Source organism: Bubalus bubalis, chromosome 14 (genome assembly GCF_019923935.1).
Source record: "Bubalus bubalis isolate 160015118507 breed Murrah chromosome 14, NDDB_SH_1, whole genome shotgun sequence".
Taxonomy (NCBI): Eukaryota; Metazoa; Chordata; class Mammalia; order Artiodactyla; family Bovidae; genus Bubalus; species Bubalus bubalis.
Genome location: NC_059170.1, coordinates 19,022,088 through 19,044,971, shown reverse-complemented (window position 1 = coordinate 19,044,971; position 22,884 = coordinate 19,022,088). Strand labels below are relative to the sequence as shown.

General features: G+C 39.6%; 1 protein-coding gene and 1 long non-coding RNA gene across 2 annotated transcripts in view; both read right to left on the bottom strand.

Moving 5' to 3' along the window:
• LOC102415829 (ubiquinol-cytochrome-c reductase complex assembly factor 1) overlaps positions 1-22,884 on the bottom strand; it is a 96,060-nt gene that overhangs the window by 48,617 nt on the left and 24,559 nt on the right. Inside the window, exons 4-6 of the mRNA XM_025263584.3 lie at positions 22,692-22,799; positions 14,990-15,062; positions 8,936-8,993 (exon numbers count right to left, since the gene is read on the bottom strand). Coding sequence (XP_025119369.1) covers positions 8,936-8,993; positions 14,990-15,062; positions 22,692-22,799 — 239 coding nt within the window. The remainder of the gene's footprint in view (positions 1-8,935; positions 8,994-14,989; positions 15,063-22,691; positions 22,800-22,884) is intronic.
• Positions 13,215-14,980, bottom strand: LOC123329176. The gene is made up of 2 exons (XR_006544418.1): positions 14,514-14,980; positions 13,215-13,487 (listed from the first exon to the last, which is right to left on the bottom strand). It is a non-coding gene; the product is annotated as an uncharacterized LOC123329176 (long non-coding RNA).

Genomic DNA, 22,884 nt, shown 5'->3' with positions numbered 1-22,884 from the left:
CACATGTCATAGGCTCCGTCTGTACAACAGTAATGTTCAAGTCATTAAGTCAACTATTCCACAATTGAGAACAGTAGGTTTAAATAAAAGATCAGGACAGCTTTACTTCCATTTATATCATGGATGCATTTCTCATAATAAAGCTTAAATGTTGAGAGGTCAAATTACATTTTGCTACTGATTAAACATCATAATTTCAGAGCCGTTCTGGAGGAGGAGGGGGAGGGGAGACTTCAATGCTTAAGCATAGTAAAAACTGCCCTTAAGAATGCAATAGACACTTTAAAAAATGACAGTATTTTGTTCAGACCTAAAACTGCCCTAAAAAATAGTCTTTTAAAAAAATTCTTAAAAAAAAATTCTTTTTAAAAAGAAACAATCTCGTAATCTTTATATTCCTGTGTTAAATAATTTAATCATTCATTCAACAAGTATTTACAAAGTACCTAACTCTGAGTAAAGACTTAATCTATGTATAAACTACTCTCTGTTTAGGAGCAATTCCAGTTGCCCCTCCCAAGTTTGATGATGTTCTTAAACCCACAATTTATTATTGAGGTTTTAAGCTTCACAGTACTATCCTTGTCTCTCAGTGATTCCAGTGCCTCATAAATAATACTGATCTCTTTTACATATAAGGAAAGCAAATAACCCAGCTAGCAAAGTAAAGGAAAAAAAAGAGTGTTCAAGCCCTAGTCTGATGGTTCTCTAATATCTCTAAAAGATAGGTTGTTGTTGTTTGTTCACTAAGTCAAAAAGATGGGGAGGTGGGGTGGACCTCACTCACTAGTGAGTCTCAAAATATAAAGAGCTAAGATGTAAATTTTGCCTTATGGCAAATAGTAATGATGATTATTACCATTTATTAAGTCCTCTGAGACTTGTAAGATACCTTTGCATTCACTGTCTTACAATGTACCTAGTATAACTGGCCATCTACCTAGTATAACCGTCCCCATCTCAGAGGAAAGAAAACTGACACTCTGAGGAGGTGAAACTTAAGGGTGCTCAGTGGAGGAGAGGGGAGCTGGAGTGAGGCCTGAGCTCTCTGTCGCTCCCTCCAGCCACAGTGCCTCCCAGGGCAGCGTCAGGGCTGACTGCTCCCCCAGCCTGTGACAGCACAGCTCCAAGGGCCCCTTCCTGCTAGATGAGACCCAGAGGAAGACAACAGCACTGCCTGGAGAGTGCAAAGGAAGGAGGTTTCCTTGCCACTCTTTCCTCCTCTCTGCCTAATCTGGGAGGGAAGAATTCTTGTTATTCCTGACGCTGACCTCCTGCCATGTCCTGGCGGCTCCGGCATCCTGTCTTGCTTGCTCTCTTTGGGCCTCCTGACAATGCCAGTTGTGTTTTGGCCTTGTTTCTCCCTTATGGTAGTTTATAAGCTGCTCAAAGAGGATCTGATTTTGAATTCAATGAAGATTAGTGGGCACTTGGGCGGGTTTGTCACTCTGGCTGCTAGGAAGGAATCCCAAAGGGACTTTCACGTAGCCTGTCTCCCCGACTCCGCCATCAGTCGAGGCCAAGAAAACAGGGCTTACGTGGCCACACTCAAGCCTCCGCAGTGTGCTAATGAATGAGTTTATTTATTAGTGAGCTGGCACACGGACCCCTTCCTGGGGCTGTATGCATGGCTATCTCCACCTGGTTTCCTAAACTCCCTCCCCACCAAGCCTATCCTTTATGTGGGGAGCATGGGGGCCAGACGACAGTCTGTGGGCAGACAGACAAGTGGGGCGAGGCATTTCCTGAAGCCATCTCACCTGACAGAGAACCTCCTCCAAGAGCTACACCTGGCCTGCGGCCTGCCTGTCAGATCCACTGTAAAGAACAAGCTCCTGGGTAGCAGGTACCAATGTGCGGAGGTTATGCAATGTTGGTAAAATGATGCTGCCTAGGCCTTTCCTTTGGGCAAAAAGCTACATGTGTGGGTGTTTGAACAGAGCGACTCTGGCTGGGGGAGGCAGAGAGAGGATGTGCACATGGCCAGGGCTCACCATATATAGCAGGTCTGGAGCTGCTGGAATCCAGCATGAGCTCGAAAGCCCTACAGCTACATCAAAACTGCTGTGGTGGTTTTAAAGAACCCTCTTGCAAAGGCCGGGAGTGCCTGCCAGGGCAGTTCTCTGGCTGGACCGAGACGAACTAGTCTGTTTTCCAACCCATTCCACCTCCACACTTTACTTCTTTCTCTTCTTTCCCAGAGGCTTCTTCCCTTAGGCTTATAAAAATTTTCCAGTATTCCCCCATCTTAAAATAAAAAACAAATAACAAAATGCTTCCCCTCTTCATCCTGCTTTCTCCCTCTAGTGATGATCCTCTCATTCCTTTCTCACTCGGAACACCTTACAATTAATTCTTCCTCTCCTAATAATTTCTCAAGACTCCATGTCCTTCAGGTCTAGACCCCAGAAGGCTCCTTGACTATCCCAGGCTGCCCCACTGCCCCAAGCTCCCATAAGATCGGTGTGTCTATCAACAAACAGATCCTATCAAACACAGCGCCTGGCACCCTATACGATTCCCAGGTTTACTTGTTGCCGCTCCCAGGACACAGATAGTGAGTGCTAAGAAACACAGTTTCAGAGAGTTTGTGGTCAGTGCTGTGCAGCTCAAATTCAGGACAAGAGACTCCCATCCCATGACTACCAAAAGGGGACACGCAGACAGGAAGCATAGTGTTGCACAAAGAGCAATTCACACAGTCAGTTTTGGATTTGAGTCTCAAATCTTCCATTACTGATAAAGAAGCCTGTGACAAATCCTTTAAAACGGCCAGAATCATCTCCCCATTTGTAAAAAGAGGAAGCTGGACTAGATCTGTGGTTTTTAAACTGTGCTCTGAGTTTCTATGGAACTACATAAGAGTCCCCTACCACTGGGCATGAGGCGAACACCTGAAGTGAGCAGACCGGTCCTTTTATCTATTCATACACTGTGGATGAGCATAAAACCTCATCTGTGAAAAGGGCTCTCCTGGTAAGATGACTGAAAACAATGAGGCCCTTCTGCCTGCAATGGCTTTTCATTCACTCTGACTTGCTAACTTCCACTCCTCATTCAGGTGTCAGTTTAAATGCCATCTCTTCAACAAAGCCCTCCCTGAGTGACCCACCTGCCTCCAACTAAATTCTGGACCCCGCTTCTTCCACAGAGCCCTGTCGCCGACTCCCACAGCATCCATCCCAATTCTATTTTATTAATGATTTGTTTAACATGTCTCTCCTGCACCCTCAGCCCCATGAGGGCAGGGAACAAATCTGCTGCATATAGTAGGTTCAATTAGAAAATAAATGCTGTAATTTTACGGATTTATGTTTAAGAACAAGCAGGTACTGGGACTTCCCTAGTGGTCCAATGGTTAAGACTCTGCGCTTCCAATGCAGGGAGTATAATAGGTACAAGCCTTGGCTAAGGAACTATCGCACATGTCATGCAGCCAAAAATATAAATAAAATTAAAATAAATAATAAAAGAATAGTTTTAAAAAAAACTTATCTGATACAAGCAAATACTTATATCAGTTATTAATAGTATTAGTCAAGTCACTCAGTCGTGTCCAACTCTGCGACCCTGTAATTCTCTAGGCCAGAATACTGCAGTGGGTAGCCTTTCCCTTCTCCAGGGGATCTTCCCAACCCAGGGATCACACCCAGGTTTCCTGCACTGCAGGCAGATTCTTTACCCGCTGAGCCACAAAGGAAGCCAAAGAATACTGGAGTGGGTAGCCTATCCCTTCTCTAGCGGATTTTCCGAACCCAGGAATTGAACCCAGGTCTCCTGCACTGAAGGTGGATTCTTTACCAACTGAGCTATTGGGGAAACCCCTATAAATAGTATTAATTAATATTAAATATTACTAGTACTAATTAGTAATAATTATTTAATTAGCTACTTTGATAGTTTCAGTTACCACTGAGGAAAGGAACTTAACACTCTGAGTTAGTCAGATCCATATTTGAATTTCCTCTCTGCTGCTGCTGCTGCTAAGTCGCTGCAGTCGTGTCCGACTCTGTGCGACCCCATAGACGGCAGCCCACCAGGCTCCCCCGTCCCTGGGATTCTCCAGGCAAGAACACTGGAGTGGGTTGCCATTTCCTTCTCCAATGCATGAAAGGGTAAAGTGAAAGTGAAGTCGCTCAGCCGTGTCCGACTCCCAGCGACCCCATGGACTGCAGCCCACCAGGCTCCTCCATCCATGGGATTCTCCAGACAAGAGTACTGGAGTGGGCTGCCATTGCCTTCTCTGAATTTCCTCTCTACCATGTACTAATTAGTTCTATGGGCAAGCTCTCTGACTTTTCTGTCTCTGAGCCCTTATATGTAATAGGAATAAAGTAGTTATAAAAATGGGTGAGATAATATATGTAAATCAATTTTAAAATAATACTGTAAAGGACCTAATAGTTACTATATCTATGATATACCTGACTTTGATAATTTTAAAAAATACAATCTGTATTTTCCTCTCCACCCCACCTCCATCCTAGACATATTCTAATTTTATTTGTTCCACTTCTTTTTTTGTTTTTGGCTTGCAGGATCTTCGTTCCCTGACCAGGGATTGAACTGGGGCCCCCTGCAGTGGAAGGTTGGAGTCCTAACCATTGAACCATCAGAGAATTCCCCATTCCCTTTTCTAAAAGAAACTTCTGTATCTATGGAGTACTAGTACTAGTAGTACATGACAAATGTTAAAATCAGGGTCTCTACAAATCTATTAATACTTTGAACACTAAGATGAATTCCATCTACATACATCTCACCACCCAGGGCAACTGAAGTAGGAGCAGAGCTTTGTCTCTCTCATATGACCAACAGGCAGTGGCCAGGACCCTTCCAATTGCCATAGGAGCCAAGAGAGATTTCGGGCCATAGATTATTTAATCAACATTTATCAATGTGAACTCAAGTAAGATATGGGACTGAGGGAAAAAAGTATCTCATTTTTCCAGAAGAATAATAAAAATAATTATTGCTCTCAATAAATTCACCATCCACAAAGAAGATAGATAATACATGATAAAATTTAAAAATGTCATGTGATAAGTGCTATAATAGAGGTGTCCAAAAGACTAAGGGAACTCAGAAGAGGAACTAACTCTGCCTTTGAAAGGAAGAGAAGGCTTCAAAGAAGAGATGATATCTGAGTTGGCTATTGAATGAAAAACAGGAGTTTGTCAGGTGGAGAGGAAGAAGGGCTTTCTAGGCAGAGGTTTGTGCAGAAGACTTGATATTTCTATCATACATAAACATTTCTATTTATTTTTTCTTGCAGGGGAAGGAGTGTGGTGGTAGTGGTACCTAGAATGGCACCAGGTTGAGTGTGGTTAAAGGTAGCATATTTGGTGGAATATGAATGCCATGCTAGGAAACACACTATCCTGAGAACAACAGAAAATACTAAAGAGGGTGTGTGTGTGTGTGTGTGTGTGTGTGTGTGTGTGTATGAGAATTCAATCTGTGTTGAGAAGATCTATGGCACAGGAAGAGGGAAGTTGAAGTCCAAATACCTGTTGCTTGTAATTCAGTAAAATCAATTAGTGGATGATATCTTACATTTCTGTTTTAAATGAATTCAAATGAAATAGAAAATATCAGAGATTATTTCATGCTGTAAGGATAAGTTCTATAAAATTTTTGCATCATATATCTGCTTGTTCTGGACTACAAGGTAAAATACATTTGTTACTATGGGTCATGGTCAAAAGAGGTTGAGATGAGTGACTGGTGCCTGACCAGATAAAGGGAATGAGGGAAAAGCTGGCCTTCCAGGTTTCTGGTGTGGGTACCTGAATGGATCTCAACACCACTGCCCTAGACAGGGAACAGAGGAGGAAGCCTGTTTTTATCAGGTCCATGTGGAGATGCTAGAAAGCCCCCACAGCAACCTCTATAAGCATTTTTTCAGCAGCTGTAGTGAATACTAACCTTGTTCAGCAAAGACAAAGGACACATAGTCACCACAACTGCATGTTCACAAGAAAACACAACTGATAAGGGCCGTCTGGGAACTGAAGGGTTTCCAGCCCTAAATCCCAATACACACAAAAATTGGGGACCTAGAGAAAGCAGCGGAGAAGGCAATGGCACCCCACTCCAGTACTCTTGCTTGGCAAATCCCATGGACAGAGGAGCCTGGTAGGCTGCAGTCCATGGGGTTGCTAGGAGTCGGACACAACTGAGAAACTTCACTTTCGCTTTTCACTTTCATGCATTGGAGAAGGAAATGGCAACCCACTCCAGAATTCTTGCCTGGAGGATCCCAGAGAAGGCGGAGCCTGGTGGGCTGCCGTCTATGGGGTTGCACAGAGTCGGACACGACTGAAGCGACTTAGCATAGCATAGCATAGCATAGCATAGAGAAAGCAGAATGGATAAGGGGGACATCAACACCTCCTCTGGGGAACTAACAGGCTATGAGAAATCCTGTCCCTATTCTGAGAGCCAACAGGGCATCATCACCCTGGGGAACTTAAGCGCGAGTATTCTTGTGTTTGGGGTGGGGGGGAGCTTTTTCGGAAGTCGGGAATTCTTTCTGTTTTTATGACTGCTTTCTAAGCCTCCCCACTTCTTTCTCCCTCATAGTACCACTCATAGGAGGCATTTGAATCCCACCCATTCGCGGCAAGTCCACTGAGCCTGGTAACGTTGGACTTGGTGAGCCCTTAGTTAATCTCCTAGAGTTTCAAGCTAAGAGAACAGGACTAGAAGAACACAGCTTTCCCCCAGTCCTGGGGTGAATCCCTGACCTCCTCTAAGAACCCTAACCCCTAGAAGAGAGTTTCCCTAACTCTTCTTGGAGGATCATAGCACACTGGATCCTAAACTACTTTTCTGCTGACCCTTTTCCACCACATTCCTAGATGCTACAGACAACGTGGCTGCCCTCAAATACTCCACGTTCTTGTACATGTTCTATGTCTTGCCCCTAATACTCCCACAACTTCGAGTGCCTTCCTTTCTCTGACAGAAATGCTACTCACACTTCATGGTACATCTCATATGTCACCTCTACCACACAGCAACTCTTTATCCAGTACTCCCCCCATCCACCAAAGTTGGACTCAGTCACACCTTCGTGTCCTTTCGCAGTACCTGTGTGTGCCTTGGGCACAGCACTTCTTTCACTGTCATCCATTACAGGCAATTGTACTGGGTCTGCTTTCCACTCAACTAAGTTTCTTAAAGGTACACACCATGTCACATCCTTCTCTCCAGTGCCTGCCAGTCCTTAACACAGAGTCTGCTGATTCAAACTGAAAAGCTACTGATTCATCTCACCAATGCTGCAGACCATGAGAACCAAGGACGAAGGATGGAAGAGAGACCAAGTGTAGACAAGCCTCCCTCCCCCTACTTACCTGGCGATGGTACTCCCCATGCCTCTGAGAAATTAAACCAATCTCAGCAAGGGGGACTCAGCAGGCACATTTGGAAATCATGGCCAACTTGAAAGAACTACAAGTAGTTATAAGGTTGCCCCAGCGGCTATTAGTCAGGTACTGACCTTGGGATGTGGTCACAAGGATTGCATTTTTTATTTTGCCATCCACTCCCTCTAACATGCTGATACCTCTGGCTATTGGGCAAGAAAGAGTCTTTCATACTGGCTTTGAATATTATCTTTGAGCTCCTCTGGGAACAGCCTAGACTCCTCTCAACCCTCCCACCTTTGCAGTGGGTAATTCCCCAGGGCCACCTCTGCAGTGCCCTCCTCTTGAAAAAGTAGTTTTCCTCTCAGTACATCCAGCTTCCCCCCCGAACTTCTCCTAACCTTCACCATTCAGACCGAAGGTCGTTTGCCTTCACAGCTACCTGACTAAGACACAGCACATTTCAAAAGCCAGGTAAGGGTTTTGAGAGTTGCTGCCTCCTCTGAGATCCCACAGGCACTACTTACTCAGATTTATTATAGAACTTGGCCATTCCGATTTATAACCAACTATTACGCATGTCTTATCTCCCTCACTAGACTGGGAGCTTCCTGACATAGCTTATTGACTGCCCAGGACACAGTGTACACTCAATAAACTACCGGTTTAGGAAAAAACAACATAAACTGCCACCTTAGACCCCTGAGCCAATCTCACTGACTATGCGAGTTCAGAAGAAATATTTCAGAGGTGATCAAAACCAAAAAGTCTTTATATAGCAGTCAGTCCTGTGATGCAAAGCTCAGCCTCAAACAAGGGTCCTTTTGACAAGGCAACCATTCCCCACGTTCCTCAGATGCTCACTATGGTCAAAGTAGTAAACTTAGTTCTCCAGAATTTACTTTCCCAAGATCTGGCAGTTCAATAAATACATTCCCCAGCCCCCACTTCCAACGCCTCTCCTATATCCTTCTGACCTTTAATACTGTGTAACATTAGATGAAAAATTGATTTTTTTTGGCTACGTAATTTGCAGCTGAAGAAAAAATATACTGTTTAAGGTGTTAAATATTTTTACATGCAACAAACCTGGCATGAATCTAACCTGTATGCACATTTTAGAGGTACAGGCTAAATGTCAGTGCTGTAATTTGTTATAGGTTTCTGATGACCAGCAATGAAAATGACCACGGATGCTCACAATTCAAACCACTTTTACGTAAATGTGAACTTTCCTAAAACAGCCAAGGGAAAGAACTTTCCACCCAAGCCCATAGGGTCTCTTAGAGATACTGATAGCATTGTTCACTGGATTAGGTGTTCTTTGAGAAACTCCTACAAATGTTAGTTTCTTTCTGGGACTATGCTTTGACCTTTAATAAAAAATGTGCCATAAGACACCAGTTATTAAAATGAAAGGAACAGTTTTTAATGCCTGAACAACTGCCATTTCATATAATCAGCTCTACTGAAGGCTATACCTTAACAAGTCAGCAGTGTTTAAAAAAAAAAAAAAATATATATATATATATATAGTGACTTCACTTAAATTTCTCACTTACCAGACATGAAGCAGAGTTATAAGAAACCATGAATTGAATGTATCAGGCATCTGACACCCTAGAAAATAATAATGAAGTATAAATATGTGAGGGTTTAGAAGAGGAATATGGATTCTATTTGAAATATTGGTAGGGATTTGTTCAATCAAAGTATACGGCAGTCACAGCGCTCTCTGAGAGAAGGCCAATGGAACCACAAGGCAAGCCTATGGGTTGAAAGAACATTGAATGCAGTCAGACAACTAGGCCCCATCACCACCCTGCTGTGTGGCCTTTTGAAAATCACTTCTCTGGGCCTCAGTTTTCTCACTTTGTGTCATGTGGCCTGGACAATCTGTAATTCCTTCTAACTTCCATATGAGTCGATGTTATTTTCCCTTCCTGGTCTCCAATTCTTTTGGAAAGCTAGGCAGACACCACTTGCCTACCCCCACTTAAGTATAGGCTTTTTTTTTTTTTAACATATTTTTTTAAAAAACGTGTTTATTTATTTGGCTTCCTTGCATCATAGGTGCAGCACATGGGATCTCCCTTGCATCATTCAGTATCTTTCATTGTGGCACGCAGACTCTCTAGCTGTGTGAGGGCTCAATAGTTGCAGTACGTGGGCTTAGTTAAGCACCTCAGCATGTGGGATCTTCATTCCCCAACCAGGGTTCAAACACATCCCCTGCACTGCAAGGTGGATTCTTAACCACTGGACCACTAGGGAAGTCCTATGTATAAGGTTTTTTTTTTTAACTTGAGCTCTGCCAAGAAATTAAGTTCTTCTTGTATCCTTTCCCTGTTTTATTTCTTTAAGGTAACCCAGTGTGCTACAAACATGAGTATGCTAAATGATGCAACCAAAATAAATGATTGGGAGAAAGAGGGAGAGCTCTAGGGAACTGCAGTTGAATAGAAAGCAGATGATATCTAACAAAACGCTGTTCATCACCCCCAAGAATGATAACCCAGGCAGGACTTCTCCTTGGCTTAAGATACCAAAAATCAGGTCAGTGCTTAGATATCCAAGCCTCTCAATACTCGGATCCTTAAGAAATGCCTCTGGCTTGGTGAAGGGTCCCCCGCTGAATATGCCCTCCTTATTACATGACAGGGAGAAATGGTGGAGCAAGAAGATAAAAAGAGAATCAGTGGGAATCTGATTCTGTCCCTTGGATTAATGACTCAAGAAAGAAAGTAGTATCTTCTGCCCTTCAGCAAACAATGAAGTATACTATGAACTAAATGATCACAAACAGGGGCCACTAAGATAGAAAACACAGAGCAGGACCCTTGCTCTGTTAGTGAGGCACACTAACAACATCAAGAATAATAAAGAGCTATAATTCATTTTGGGCTTACTATGTATGTGCCAGACTCAATGAAAGGTACATGCATTAGCTCAATGAACCCTTCCAACATTCCTATGAGGTAGGTATTGATATTATCCCCATTTGACAGGTGAGAAAACTGACAGAGAGATCATGACAACTGCCCAAGGTCACACAGCTGTGAAATCAGACATCTGGGATCAAATTTAGATCTGCTTGATTCCATATACTATGGCCTAATCACTAACGGCCTAATATTAGGATCAGAAACTAACATTCACTAAAGGTTCAAACTTCCTGCCAAGTCCACTGTTAGTCATGTCAGTATATTATCTCACTTAATCCTCACTTTAACCCTGAAGGAAGGCATTAGAAGCCTCATTCTCGAGATGAGGAAACGGGCTCCAAAGAGCTAAGGAACTTGTGGGCAGCCACAATATTAACAAGCTAGTGGCTAGGATAGCGTTTAAGTCCAGGTCTGTCACAAACTGACACCAAAATCCTCTGGTGAGCTTACTGGGAGGTGCCCAGCAGCTGTCAAGTGGACTTCCTCTTGGAGCCCGGCAGGAGGGAGGTGAAGGCTGGCCTGGCTAGTCATTCAGCTATTAAGACACATGCCATCTGAGAGTGGGCCAACCATCCTCCACCTAGAACAAGAATAGCCATGAGAAACTCTCGAGCCCGGATCTGAAGTTGGGTCTTTTTTGGATGCTAGAACAAAACATTAAAAAGAAAAGTTTTCTTGGAAGTCTGTCTTTCAATCTGGAAAATGAAATTTGGCTGCTTCTAAAGGACAATCTGTTCAATTGCTACCTCTACATCAAAGCTTCTCAGCAGCCACCAGGAGCCTTTCCAATTTTCTCAAAGAGGGAATCAGTTCTTGAGCTGGAAAGCGCAGACAGACAGACAGGCCAGCAACTGGACCTGGGTCACAATTTTCCCTCTGGGGGACAGCTCAGAGCTGAGGATGGGAAAAGAGCTGGCATATGACTGACTCCCTCTACCCACTGGGGTCAGAACAGAAAAGCACGGGCTAAAGCCCTGAAAAACAAGACCACTGAAAGTTTGTGAACAACTCAACAAACAGCAGATTCTTTAGCTTTATGAAATGTCTTTAAACACTTCAAAGTTAAAACCTGCTATAGATCTTCCCATGATCACAAGGTATTCCCATAATCACACTTAGCTCCAATACACATTCAGTGCACTATTATGTGAAGCTAGATACTTTCTTCCTCAACATCAGTTGAGTAAAATTAAATTAATTCATTACTGCTATGAGGCAGCAGTGCTAACATAGTTGCATGTTTTATGAAGACACTGGGGTCAAACATCCTGATTCAAAACCTTAACTCCACTTCTTTCTTGCTATGTGACTCTGGGCAAAGTTACCTGTCAGTACCCGTTTTCTTCTCTATAAAAATGGGAGAATAAGAGAACCTACCTTAAGAGGGTTTTTGTGAGGAATAAATGAGATAAGGCCTATAGAGCATTTAACAAAGTGGTTAATGTTTAATAGGTATTCAATAAACACTCACTTTTGTGAACGTTTTTTGAATTTTGTGAATTCACCCGAGTTCCCTGCTGGCTCAGTTGGTAAGGAATCCGCCTGCACTGAGGGAAACCTAGTTTCAATCCCTGGGTGGGGAGGATCACCGGAGGAGGGCACAGCAGCCCACTCTAGTATTCTTGCCTGGAGAATCCCACGGACAGAGGAGCCTGATGGGCTACATCCATGGGGTCACAAAGAATCAGACACAACTGAGCGACTAAGCACAGCACACAAACATTCACTATTGTTTTTTAGTGAACTGTTTAAACAGTAGTGTTTAAACTATCTTTGAAAAAACTCATTAAGATTTCATCTATTGATGATGAACCTCAATCTTTTTTTCTTCAAGTGTTAAAAAAATACATCATAAACTTATACAAAATTGATATATTTGATAGCTGAGTATTAGTAGCAGAAACAGATGAAGGTAGAACCTCAATTTTATTAACTCAAAATTGACTCATTAAGTCTCCTCTCCAAGGTATGAGGGCTCTTAGGGCTAAAAACAAAGCAGTTTGCAGACAACAGTGTGGTTTTAAGCACAAGCTTTACTGACTGGCTGACCACCTCTGCCCCAAAAGAGCTCTTTATAATGGAACTGATCTCCAAAACACCAGTTAGCAAACACTGCATGCTCACAGAGGGTACACTCATTTATGCCACAATGACATCATCAGAACATCTTGGAAACAACAGTGGACTATTAAGGTATCTCCGCAGTCAGAATCCTCAGCATCTAGGTCTCTAGATCAAGACCTCTGAACACTTTGGCTCTGACATGACACAGTATTTGTAGCTTTGGCATTTTATGAGGACTTGTCTGAAAGGCTGACAGGCATACGTTTACTGAGTAAAGAACTCAACCTTCATGACATACAACTGGCCTCACTTTTGTTGGAAGAGTGAGAATGACACCTACCACTACCTAAGGCTCTCTATCCTTTTAAAAAGCTACTGAATTCTCAGGACTCTAAAAGTAAAGCCCTAAAATACCAAAAATCCAAGGGAGCAATAGCCACTTTACAGATGTAATCTTGGGAAGCAATACACACACACACACATTCTCTTCTTTTACCCCAAACTTGTCTGGCCTACTCTTTAGAATCCAAAATGCAAGAAAGTCAGTCTCATTACTTTATAGATATTCTTTGTCTGCCTCTAAGTGGTACTTTTCAGATTTTCTCCCTTTGTATTCACTGGCCACAATCTGGAACCACTTTGGTTTGATTCTGAAATTTAATCTAACCACAAAGATGGACCACAATGGAGCATAATACAAATGAACATAAGTCTAAAAGGTAATTCTCAAAGTGAGTCTCAGAAAACCTGAAATAACAGTTCTATCACTGAAAAGTGTACTCCCTCCCCAGATAACTACTTCAAAGGGTAAGGTTAGAACAAAGCTCACTGAGGTGTACACATTTTAATAATATATAAACAGCAGTTCACAAAATTAATAGAACATATCATAGAGGTAGTTCTCAATTAAAAATTATAAAATACTAAGAATTATAAAACAAAATGTTAAAATGAACTATAATTCTATTTTGCAATTATATTCATTCACAGGCAATAGGTTATAGCAGAAAAATTCCTGGATTTTAAGCCAGATGACATAGGATCAAGGCTTGAGTAGTAAGCAACTTTGGGTAAATCACTTAGCCTCTTTAAGTTTCAATTGTTTCTGAAAATAAAACAAAAATTAAAATAAGAATATAAGCCCTCCAGTCTTCCAAGGTTTTATAACTCCAAAAGGAAACAAATGTAAAAGCATGTAAGTGTGAATTATTAAAATGTAATGGATACTCATTTTAATTAACTTTTATTTTTATAAGTAGTCTACAACAGATTATAAATTGAAACATGATACATTAAGTATGTAATAATAGTCTCATTATTTAATATTATAATATTAACTCAAGAATATTTAATAAGGATTAGTTAAACAAAGACAGCTAGTAAACATCCTTTCAAAATAATTTTAAGTTTATGAGATATTTAATATTAAATAGATGTCTAGGAGGAAGTTTTAAAAAGATCTAAAGAAAAATACTTTAGCACATAGACCTAAACTACTTAAGAAATATCCAGCTTCTAAAATTAATAGTTTCTTCATCATGTAGAGAATGAATATTTTCTTTCAGACTAATTTCTCCTAAAATAAAAAATTGCTAGAGGTGAAAAAGCAGCAGGAAGGTTTTCTTTCTTCACTATGAGTAAATAGGAAATGGAAGGCAGATACTAAATTAGGATTACAACTCAGCATAGTATTTTAAGTTTCTAATATAATATCAATCTGCTGAAAGTAAAATCAACAAAACAACTTGCACCTAATTTTAAAAAATAGTAAATAAAGCTGCATCTCTTTCTTCATTGTTGTTAACATAATTAAATATTAATTATTTGCTGTCCATAAAAAATATGAAGAACATATAGTTAAGTGTTTGTTGCTTTGAGGATAATGGTTATTACCACAAGAGGTTCACAGCACACATTTCCTTCCAAAATCTGTAGAACTGGAAACAGTTTAAACTTTCCCAATGACTTTATAAGTATCTGCTTTAAATGACTTGTTTAGAACAACAATAGTTTACAGCATCAAAATGATTTTTGTATTGATACAATCAACTGCTAGTGATGATTATCTAAACCAGAAAAACTTACAGGAAGCAATTTATCAATGGGATAAAAATAATAAAATTATACGTACCTTTTGACCCAACAGTCCTTTTACAGAAAGAAGAAAAATCATGACGCATATTCCAGGATTAACTAAAACAATTATAAACTAGAAATAAAAGAGGAATCACTGGCTAAAAGTTCATGTCAAAATTGCTATGTAAAACATCCAGAATGTAAAACGGTATGTTTACTCTGAATACTCTTATGTAAAACATGCATATGTGGACAAAGGGGATGATAATGTTGAAGTACTGGACAAATTTTTACTTTTTTTTTCCCCCCAAATGCTTTATTTTTCCCAAATAAAACATCTTATTTATAAGGTTCTTTTGGCCTCTGTTTATTCTATTAGGAGAAAAATAGGAAGCTTTTATTATATATCCTGTGCAAGAAAAACTGTTTCACTAGTACCTTAAAAAAGAACACTATCTGACCAAGACACAAACACAAAAATGAACAGTAGATTCATTTTCCTTTTCAGAACTTTCAAAAACAGTAACTTACTTAGAAAGAATTCCTCGAAGTCAGTTTTCTCCACACAGCTGGTATACATGCGCAGGGCTGCAATCTTAATCTTCTAGACAAAGAGAATAAAACAAACTCAAGACATGACCAAGTGAATGCTCTGGTACCATCAGATGTGGGTCACAGAATTTTATACTTTTTCAACTAGAAGGATGGGTCCAAACCTGTCTCTAGGCAAATTTAATAGCTAAACAATACAGATAGCTTTATTTTATTAAATCAAGACATTTGGACTTCAAAAAATTCTAGATTTTATGATTTTAGCATTAAAATGTCAAAAAGATTTTTCTAATATTTAGAGGAAATATGTCCTTTAATTCAAATCCATTTTACCACATTTGAACCTCTAAACCATAGTTCAGAACCATCCATATTAACTCTTTATAATCTGAAACCCTTTATATTAAAAAGAAAATTACCCATTCTCCTGACCAAAATCAAGCAAAACCCTCAGTCATTTGATCTTCCCTCAGAAGCACTATTATCTATTCCATAAGTCTTTTTTTTCCCCCTGAAGAGAGGGGGGTCATTTTTTCCTGTATTTTCCCCAGTTTTATAGTTTGCTGATCCTAACAGAATACTATGTTTATAAATTTGTTGGATCATGGAGAAAGCAAGGGAATTCCAGAAAAACATTTACTTCTGCTTCAATGACTGCACTAAAGCCTCTGACTGTGTGGATCACACAAATTGTGAGAAATTCTTAAAGAGATGGGAGTACCAGACTATCTTACCTGTCTCCTGAGAAATCTGTATGCAGGTCAAGAAGCAATAGTTATAACCAGACATGGAACAACAGTGGGAAAGGAGTACATCAAGGCTGTATACTGTCACCCTGCTTATTTAACTTCTATGAAGAGTACATGTGAAATGCTGGGCTGGATCAATCACCAGCTGGAATCAAGACTGCCGGAAGAAATATCAACAACCTCATATATGCAGATGATACCACCGTAATGGTAGAAAGTGAAGAGGAACTAAACAGCCTCTTGATGAGGGTGAAAGAGGAGAGTGAAAAAGCCGGCTTGAAACTCAACTTTCAAAAAACTAAGATCATGGCATCTGGTTCCATCACTTCATGACAAATAGAAGGGGAAAAAGTGGAAGCAGCGACAGATTTTATTTTCTTGGGCTCCAAAAGCACTGTGGATGGTGACTGCAGTCGCGAAATTAAAAGACACTTGCTCCTTGGAAGGAAAGTTACGACAAACCTAGACAGCATATTAAAAAGCAGAGACATCACTTTGCCGACAAAGGACCGTAGAGTCAAAGATATGGAGAGCAGTCAAGTATGGGTGTGAGAGTTGAACCATAAAGAAGGCTGAGTGCTGAAGAACTGTGGTGCTAGAGAAGACTCTTGAGAGTCCCTTGGACAGCAAGAAGATCAAACCAGTCAATCCTAAAGAAAATCAACACTGAATATTCACTGGAAGGACTGCTGCTGAAGCTAAAGCTGAAGCTCCAATACCCTTGCCACGTGATGCAAAGAGCTGACTCATTGGAAAAGACCCTGATGCTGGGAAAGACTGAAGGCAAAAGGAAAAGGGGGCGACAGAGAATGAGACAGTCAGATAGTATTACTGACTCAACGGACATAAATTTGAGCAAACTCCAGAAGACAGTGGAGGACAGAGGAGTCCTATGTGCTACAGTCCATGGGGTCACAAAGAGTTGGACAAAACTTAGCAACTGAACAACAACAATAAACACAGCAACTCTTTTTAAATGAGTTTCTAATGAATATAAAATATAGTAAAAGGATCAACTGTTTACTATTCCCCAAAACACTAAGAATTCTCATAGAATCTTAATCTGAGTGATTTTAATTTATTCACGAGCTGTATACTGAAGATTTGTATATTAAAAAAAAAATAAATCTAAAAATGAAAAGTAAATTTTTATGAACTGTAGGTCTGAAGACCAACTCAGTGCTAAAGGAACAAGAATTTCTAAGGACTTTCAAAATATTTCCTTAAGGATACAATTAGTGTATCAACAAAAGACTTGTAGAAGCTTCTCTTTAAAATGACAGAGAAAATTACTCAAATATGCACAGACTAAAAATATATATATATGCAAATGATGTAGCAACTGAGGAAAAACCAACCTAGAATTTTAGCAGAGCAGTTTTGTTATTAAGGTTCAACGTCACCAAGGATATACTATATCCACTACTACATAATATTCATATCTCAGTTTCTCATGGGCAGAAATACCTGTTATAAAATAAAGTATTATGTCTTTGATTGCAATTAAGATTTTTTATTTGCTAATTTGAAATGTTATATTTTCAATGTTTTTAGCCTAAAGTTCATATGGGGGAAAACAAAACAACATATAACCAATGGAGATTAGGTACATTTTTATAGGCAATAAATCAGTGTTAGAAGCCCACATTTAAACAAAACTCCAAGGGAAGAGCAACTTAAACTTAAAAGCAAGCAGAATGATACATAAAGGTAAGAGCAGAAATTAATGAAACTGAAAACAAAAATAATACAGAAAATCACAGGCCCAAGCTGGTTCTTTGAAAACATCAATAAAATTGACAAGGAATAAAAAGAAAAAACAGGGACTTCCCTGATGGTCTAGTAGTTAAGACTCTGAGCTCCCAATGCAGGGGGCCTGGGTTCAATCCCTAACAGGGCACTAGATCCCATATCCACAACTAAGAGTTTGCCAGCTGCGACTAGAAGATCTTGCATGCTGCAGTTAAGATCAGAGATCCCTTGTGCTGCAACTAAGACCCAATAAATAGATAAATACATATTTTTCTAAAAATAAAAGAAAGAAAAAACAGAGAAGACATGAGTTACCAGTATCGGAAATCAGAGAATAGAGGGAACATCACTATATATCCTAAAGATAGTAATAGGATAATATTATGAACAACTTTAAGTAAATAAACGTCATTATTTTAGATGAAGTGGACAAACTCACTGAAAGATACAAGCTACCAAAGCTCACGAGAATAAATAAATAACATGAATAGTCCTATCTCTGTTTTTTGGCCACTACATGTAGCATGTGAGATCTTATTTCCCCAACAGGGAACCCCGAGCTCCTTGCAGTGGAAGCATGGAGTCTTAACCACTGGACCACCAGGGAAGTCTTCCTACCTCTATTTTAAAAACTGGATTTGTTGTTAAAAATCTTCCCAGAAAGCTCTAGGCTTGAGGGCATCACTAGAGAATTCTATCAAATATCTAAAGAAATGATGTCAAATCTACATAAACTCTTGCAGAAAAAAAGCAAGGAACACATCCCAGCTCATTCTATGATCCAACATTACCCTGGTATTAAAACCAAAGACATCAAAAAACAAACAAACAATAAAAAAAAAACCCAAAGACATCAGAAGAAAACAAAACAGTAAAACCATAGTCTTCATGAACACAGATCCAAAACTCCTTAACAAAATACTAACAAATCAAATTCATCAGTATTTTAAAGGAGAGCATATCATGATCAACTGGAATTTATCCCAGGAATTTCAAGTTAATTCGACATTCACAAATCAGTGTAATTCACCGTATCAGCAACCTAAAAAAGCAGCATGTTTCACTTTTTAACACCTACAGTTTGGGGGAGTATTTTATATACAACACATTTAGAGAAGCACTGGTCTGTACCATTGCCAAACTAATGATATCCTAATGATACCATTATCCAAATGACTTGGCCTTGACAGGCCTATTATTATCCTTGAAACAGAGTGTTTAGGACATCTGTAAGCTCTTCATTTCAGTCAACAAATAATTTATTGAGCACCTAATTCAGTGCCTAACACTAATTTGGACACTTGGAAATACAGCAATAATCAAAGCAGTTAAAAACTCCTTTCATGGAACTTAAGGCCTAGTTTAACTATCATGACATATTAAAAATTTTTCTTTTTTATTTTAGGCCTCACCTTGTGGCATGTGCCCCTTGCATTGGGAGCAAAGAGTCTTAACCAGTGGATGGATGCCCAGGGAAGTCCCAACACAGTTATAATTTCAAGTAAAATTCCTAATGGCCTATGTCAAAATTTTTTTTAAATCTGCAGTTTCCTTTCAATTCTTATATACAGTCTTCTGGTTCATAATTAATGACTTTGCCTAAGGAAACGCACACTTGCCTGCAAGGCCCCACATCATTCCTTGAGAAAGAGGTTTTTCCCCACCACACATTCATGAAACAAGCATTCATTATAAATAATGAAGACCTCACCAGATTGGCCAGTGTATTTATACAGTGCTCATACTGTGGCAATGAGGAGCATTTTATAGTTCCTCACTTTTCCTGCAGCAAAGCCAAGCCTTTATACTTGGGTGAGCCATTTTCCTGGACAAATCTCTAAAGCAAGTCCCTTAAGACCATCACACAGGGACTGGAAATAACAACTCGGGGAAAGAACCTCTTCAAGACTCATGTGTTAATATAAGTTAAGGAAGTAGGTGGACTAAATTTCCATCCAGTCAATACAAATTGTTCTGATCCTCAGATGACTTCATGTTTATTTCATTCTAACTTTGGAAGACTCCATCAGTCTAATTGACTAAAACACAAGCACCTAAGACAGTTTTGGGAAATGAAAATCAGCTTTCCCAATAACTGATGCCGTTTGTACCATCCTACAAGATGAAAAACGAATCTAGTAAAAGGCTTGCACTCACAGCTGTGTGAGTTGGAAGGGGCTTTGAAGTCATTTGAACTTTCTCTTCTGTACTGGAATTCCTTCTCCAGCATTCTTGATTCATGGTCAACTATCTGGGCCCCTGTTCAAACAAGCCCAATGACCTTGTGAGGCTACCTAGTCCACTGCAGGACAATTCTTAGATTTTTGTTATACTGAACATAAATCTGCTTCGTGTAACATTCATTAAACATGATCTGCACACTGGAATACCTCAGAGTAAGTCTCTCCTTTTTTTTTAGTATATTTATTTATGTATTTAGGAGAAGGCAATGGCACCCCACGCCAGTACTCTTGCCTGGAAAATCCCATGGACAGAGGAGCCTGGTAGGCTGCAGTCCATGGGGTCGCGAAGAGTCAGACACGACTGAGCGACTTCACTTTCACTTTTCACTTTCTTGCATTGGAGAAGGAAATGGAAACCCACTCCAGTGTTCTTGACTGGAGAATCCCAGGGACAGGGGAGCCTGGTGGGCTGCCGTCTATGGGGTTGCACAGAGTCGGACACGACTGAAGTGACTTAGCAGCAGCAGCATTTATGTATCTGGCTGCACCGGATCCTAGCTGTGGCAAACGGGATCTTCAGTTGTGACACTTGAATTCCTAGTTATGCCATGTGGGATTCAGTTCCCTGACCCGGGACTGAACCCGGGCGCCCTGCACTGGGAGCAGAGAGTCCCAACCACTGGACCACAAGGGAAGTCCCTCTCCATTTTTTTTTTTTACATTTCTTCCTCAAATATCTGAGAAGAACCATTAGTCTCCTCTTTCCAGGGAAAGCATCCCTATTTCCTTCAATCACTCTTCATTCAAGTCTCTGAAGGCTTCACAAGGCTCACTGCCCATTTCTGAATGCATTCCAGTTTGTCAGTGTCCTTCAGAACAGGAATAACTTTTGGCTTAATGCTAATCTGGAAACTGCCTATTCAATGACATGTGGCTAAATCTGTTAAATGTTATCCTTATCTTAACCTGATACTGTTCCATAAAGATAATGAAAAAAAAATGGTTATTTCGCCATAGTCAAGTAGGTAAGGAAAAGCCACATTTAAATTCCTGAATACGCATCTAGAAGAAAAATGGAACCACACTCGAAAACATTACATAAAAAGATGGAGGAAAGATGGCTGACAATGCTGATGTGGAGAGACAAGCAGACATTTTATTCCCTAATGAAAGACATGTGAAAAGACAAAATTCAAAGATTCTTGCCAGTGCAACCCCAATACAAGTGTCTGCCATAGACTTCTGAGTCAACATTTGCTGAAAAAGGCTCTTTCAAAATGGAAAGCTGTACCTACATTTTCCCACCCAAATTATACTAGAATGTCATACTTTGATGTTTTGATGTCACAAAAATGAAGGTTATATGGCAACAGATGCTGCCACATCACAAAATATTTTTTAAATGCAATTAGAGACTTAGCTGAGGTCACAAGGGAACCAAGAAAAATTAGACTAACTTAAACTAAAACAGTGAAGAAATTTTCCTGATGATTTAGTAATCCTCCAAATGGTAGCCAACTTTCCCTCTGGAATCATAAAAATACAGACGAGACAAAGCATATGGAAGCAACCAAGTGGAACTCAACCATCAAGAAATTAATAAAACAGTCAATTTTTTTCTCTTCTCTTTTTTTCTTTCTGCTCTTATTTCCCTTTTAATTTCTTACTTTCAAACAAAACACTTAAGCTTTTAAATCCAAATGCTAGGATTGCAAATCTTTTTTTTGCAAATCTTTTTTTTAATAGAAGAAAAGATCCTGCTTAATATTACCAAATATACCAATGACTATCATTTGTCAAGGAATTATGATGTAAAAAGAGATAACTTTAAGGAGCATAAATAGTATTTCATTAATGATTAAGAAGGCACTTCATAACCTTAGGGTCTCAAGAACATTATTATAACAGAGTATATGTGTCTTATCTTCTATACTTTTCAAAGCCCGTTATAGACAAAATACTGGTAGAATCACTGTTTAATTTATGTAAAAGGGAGGGTATAGAAAAAAGTCTGTATGTGTTGCAGTTAGAACTGTTAGGAAGACAGCCAGACATTTTAAGAGAAAACTAAAAGTAGAGTCCACAATAAAAATGAAGTTCTATAATAATTTGACTACAACTTGTTAAAATGGTGTAAGTGAAATAATTTAGTCATTCTGGGCAAAGCTATGGTGTTTTGTAGAAAAGTCTTCTCTACTGCTTTGTATTGGTTTGCTTTGATTATGACTTATGACTATAACTTATGATTGATCAGGCTTATCCAACATTCTAGCAACCTTGAAAAGTATTAAAAGGTACTTTTGCCATAACTGTAGAAAGAAACGGTAGTACTAGAAGATAACTGGGCTGAGAAAAATCCAGTGACTTGTATTTTATTACTTTAATTGGTTAGAGGCATTTCTATAAAAGTCCAGAGGCAGTAGCACCTGATGCAAAGAGGACATTCACTCATTTACAGCAAGTACTACATAACAGATAATGTGCGAGGCCAAGATCTCATGAGGAATGACATAGCAGACAGCCCTCCATAATATGAATTATAATAAATCACAGAATTAATTTTTAAAATGCTCATTAACAAAATTTTAAAGAAAATCACTACCATGACATACAGAAAATCACTTATGAATCATAGAAAGTAATGTTTCCTTAAGAACACTGCCCATCAGAACATTTGGCCCATCTAACTCCTTAGAACTTATCTATATGGCATTCACGTGGCAAAGATCTGGAAAGACCAGTCTTATTCGATTGCCTGCTACTGAGATACTTCTAAGGAATCAAGTTAAGGGAGTAGAGGCAGTCTTTCAGCCCCACATGCTGTATAGACCTGACTTAGAATGGGAGACAAGGGGATACAACATGTTTTAAAGCTCTCAAAATAATACATGCATTTCACAAAAAGCAAAGCAGAAGCTTTAAAAAAAAAAAAAATCTTCTGCAAGGAGAAGAAAGCATAAAGCTCAAAAAGAAAAATGAGAAAAACTTAGACTTTACCCATTTACTGTATTTCAGAGGTCCTGTGAATCCCATGGCTTCTATTATCTTTGTGAAAGCACCAACCTTCTCCTCAACAGGCTGTGGTGAATCCTTGGTAGAAGAAAGCTATTTAATAAAAAAGAAGGAATCAAAAATCAGTTGCAAAAAAAATTTCTTAAAAGAATGCTTTTATTTCTCGTTAGGTCTAAGG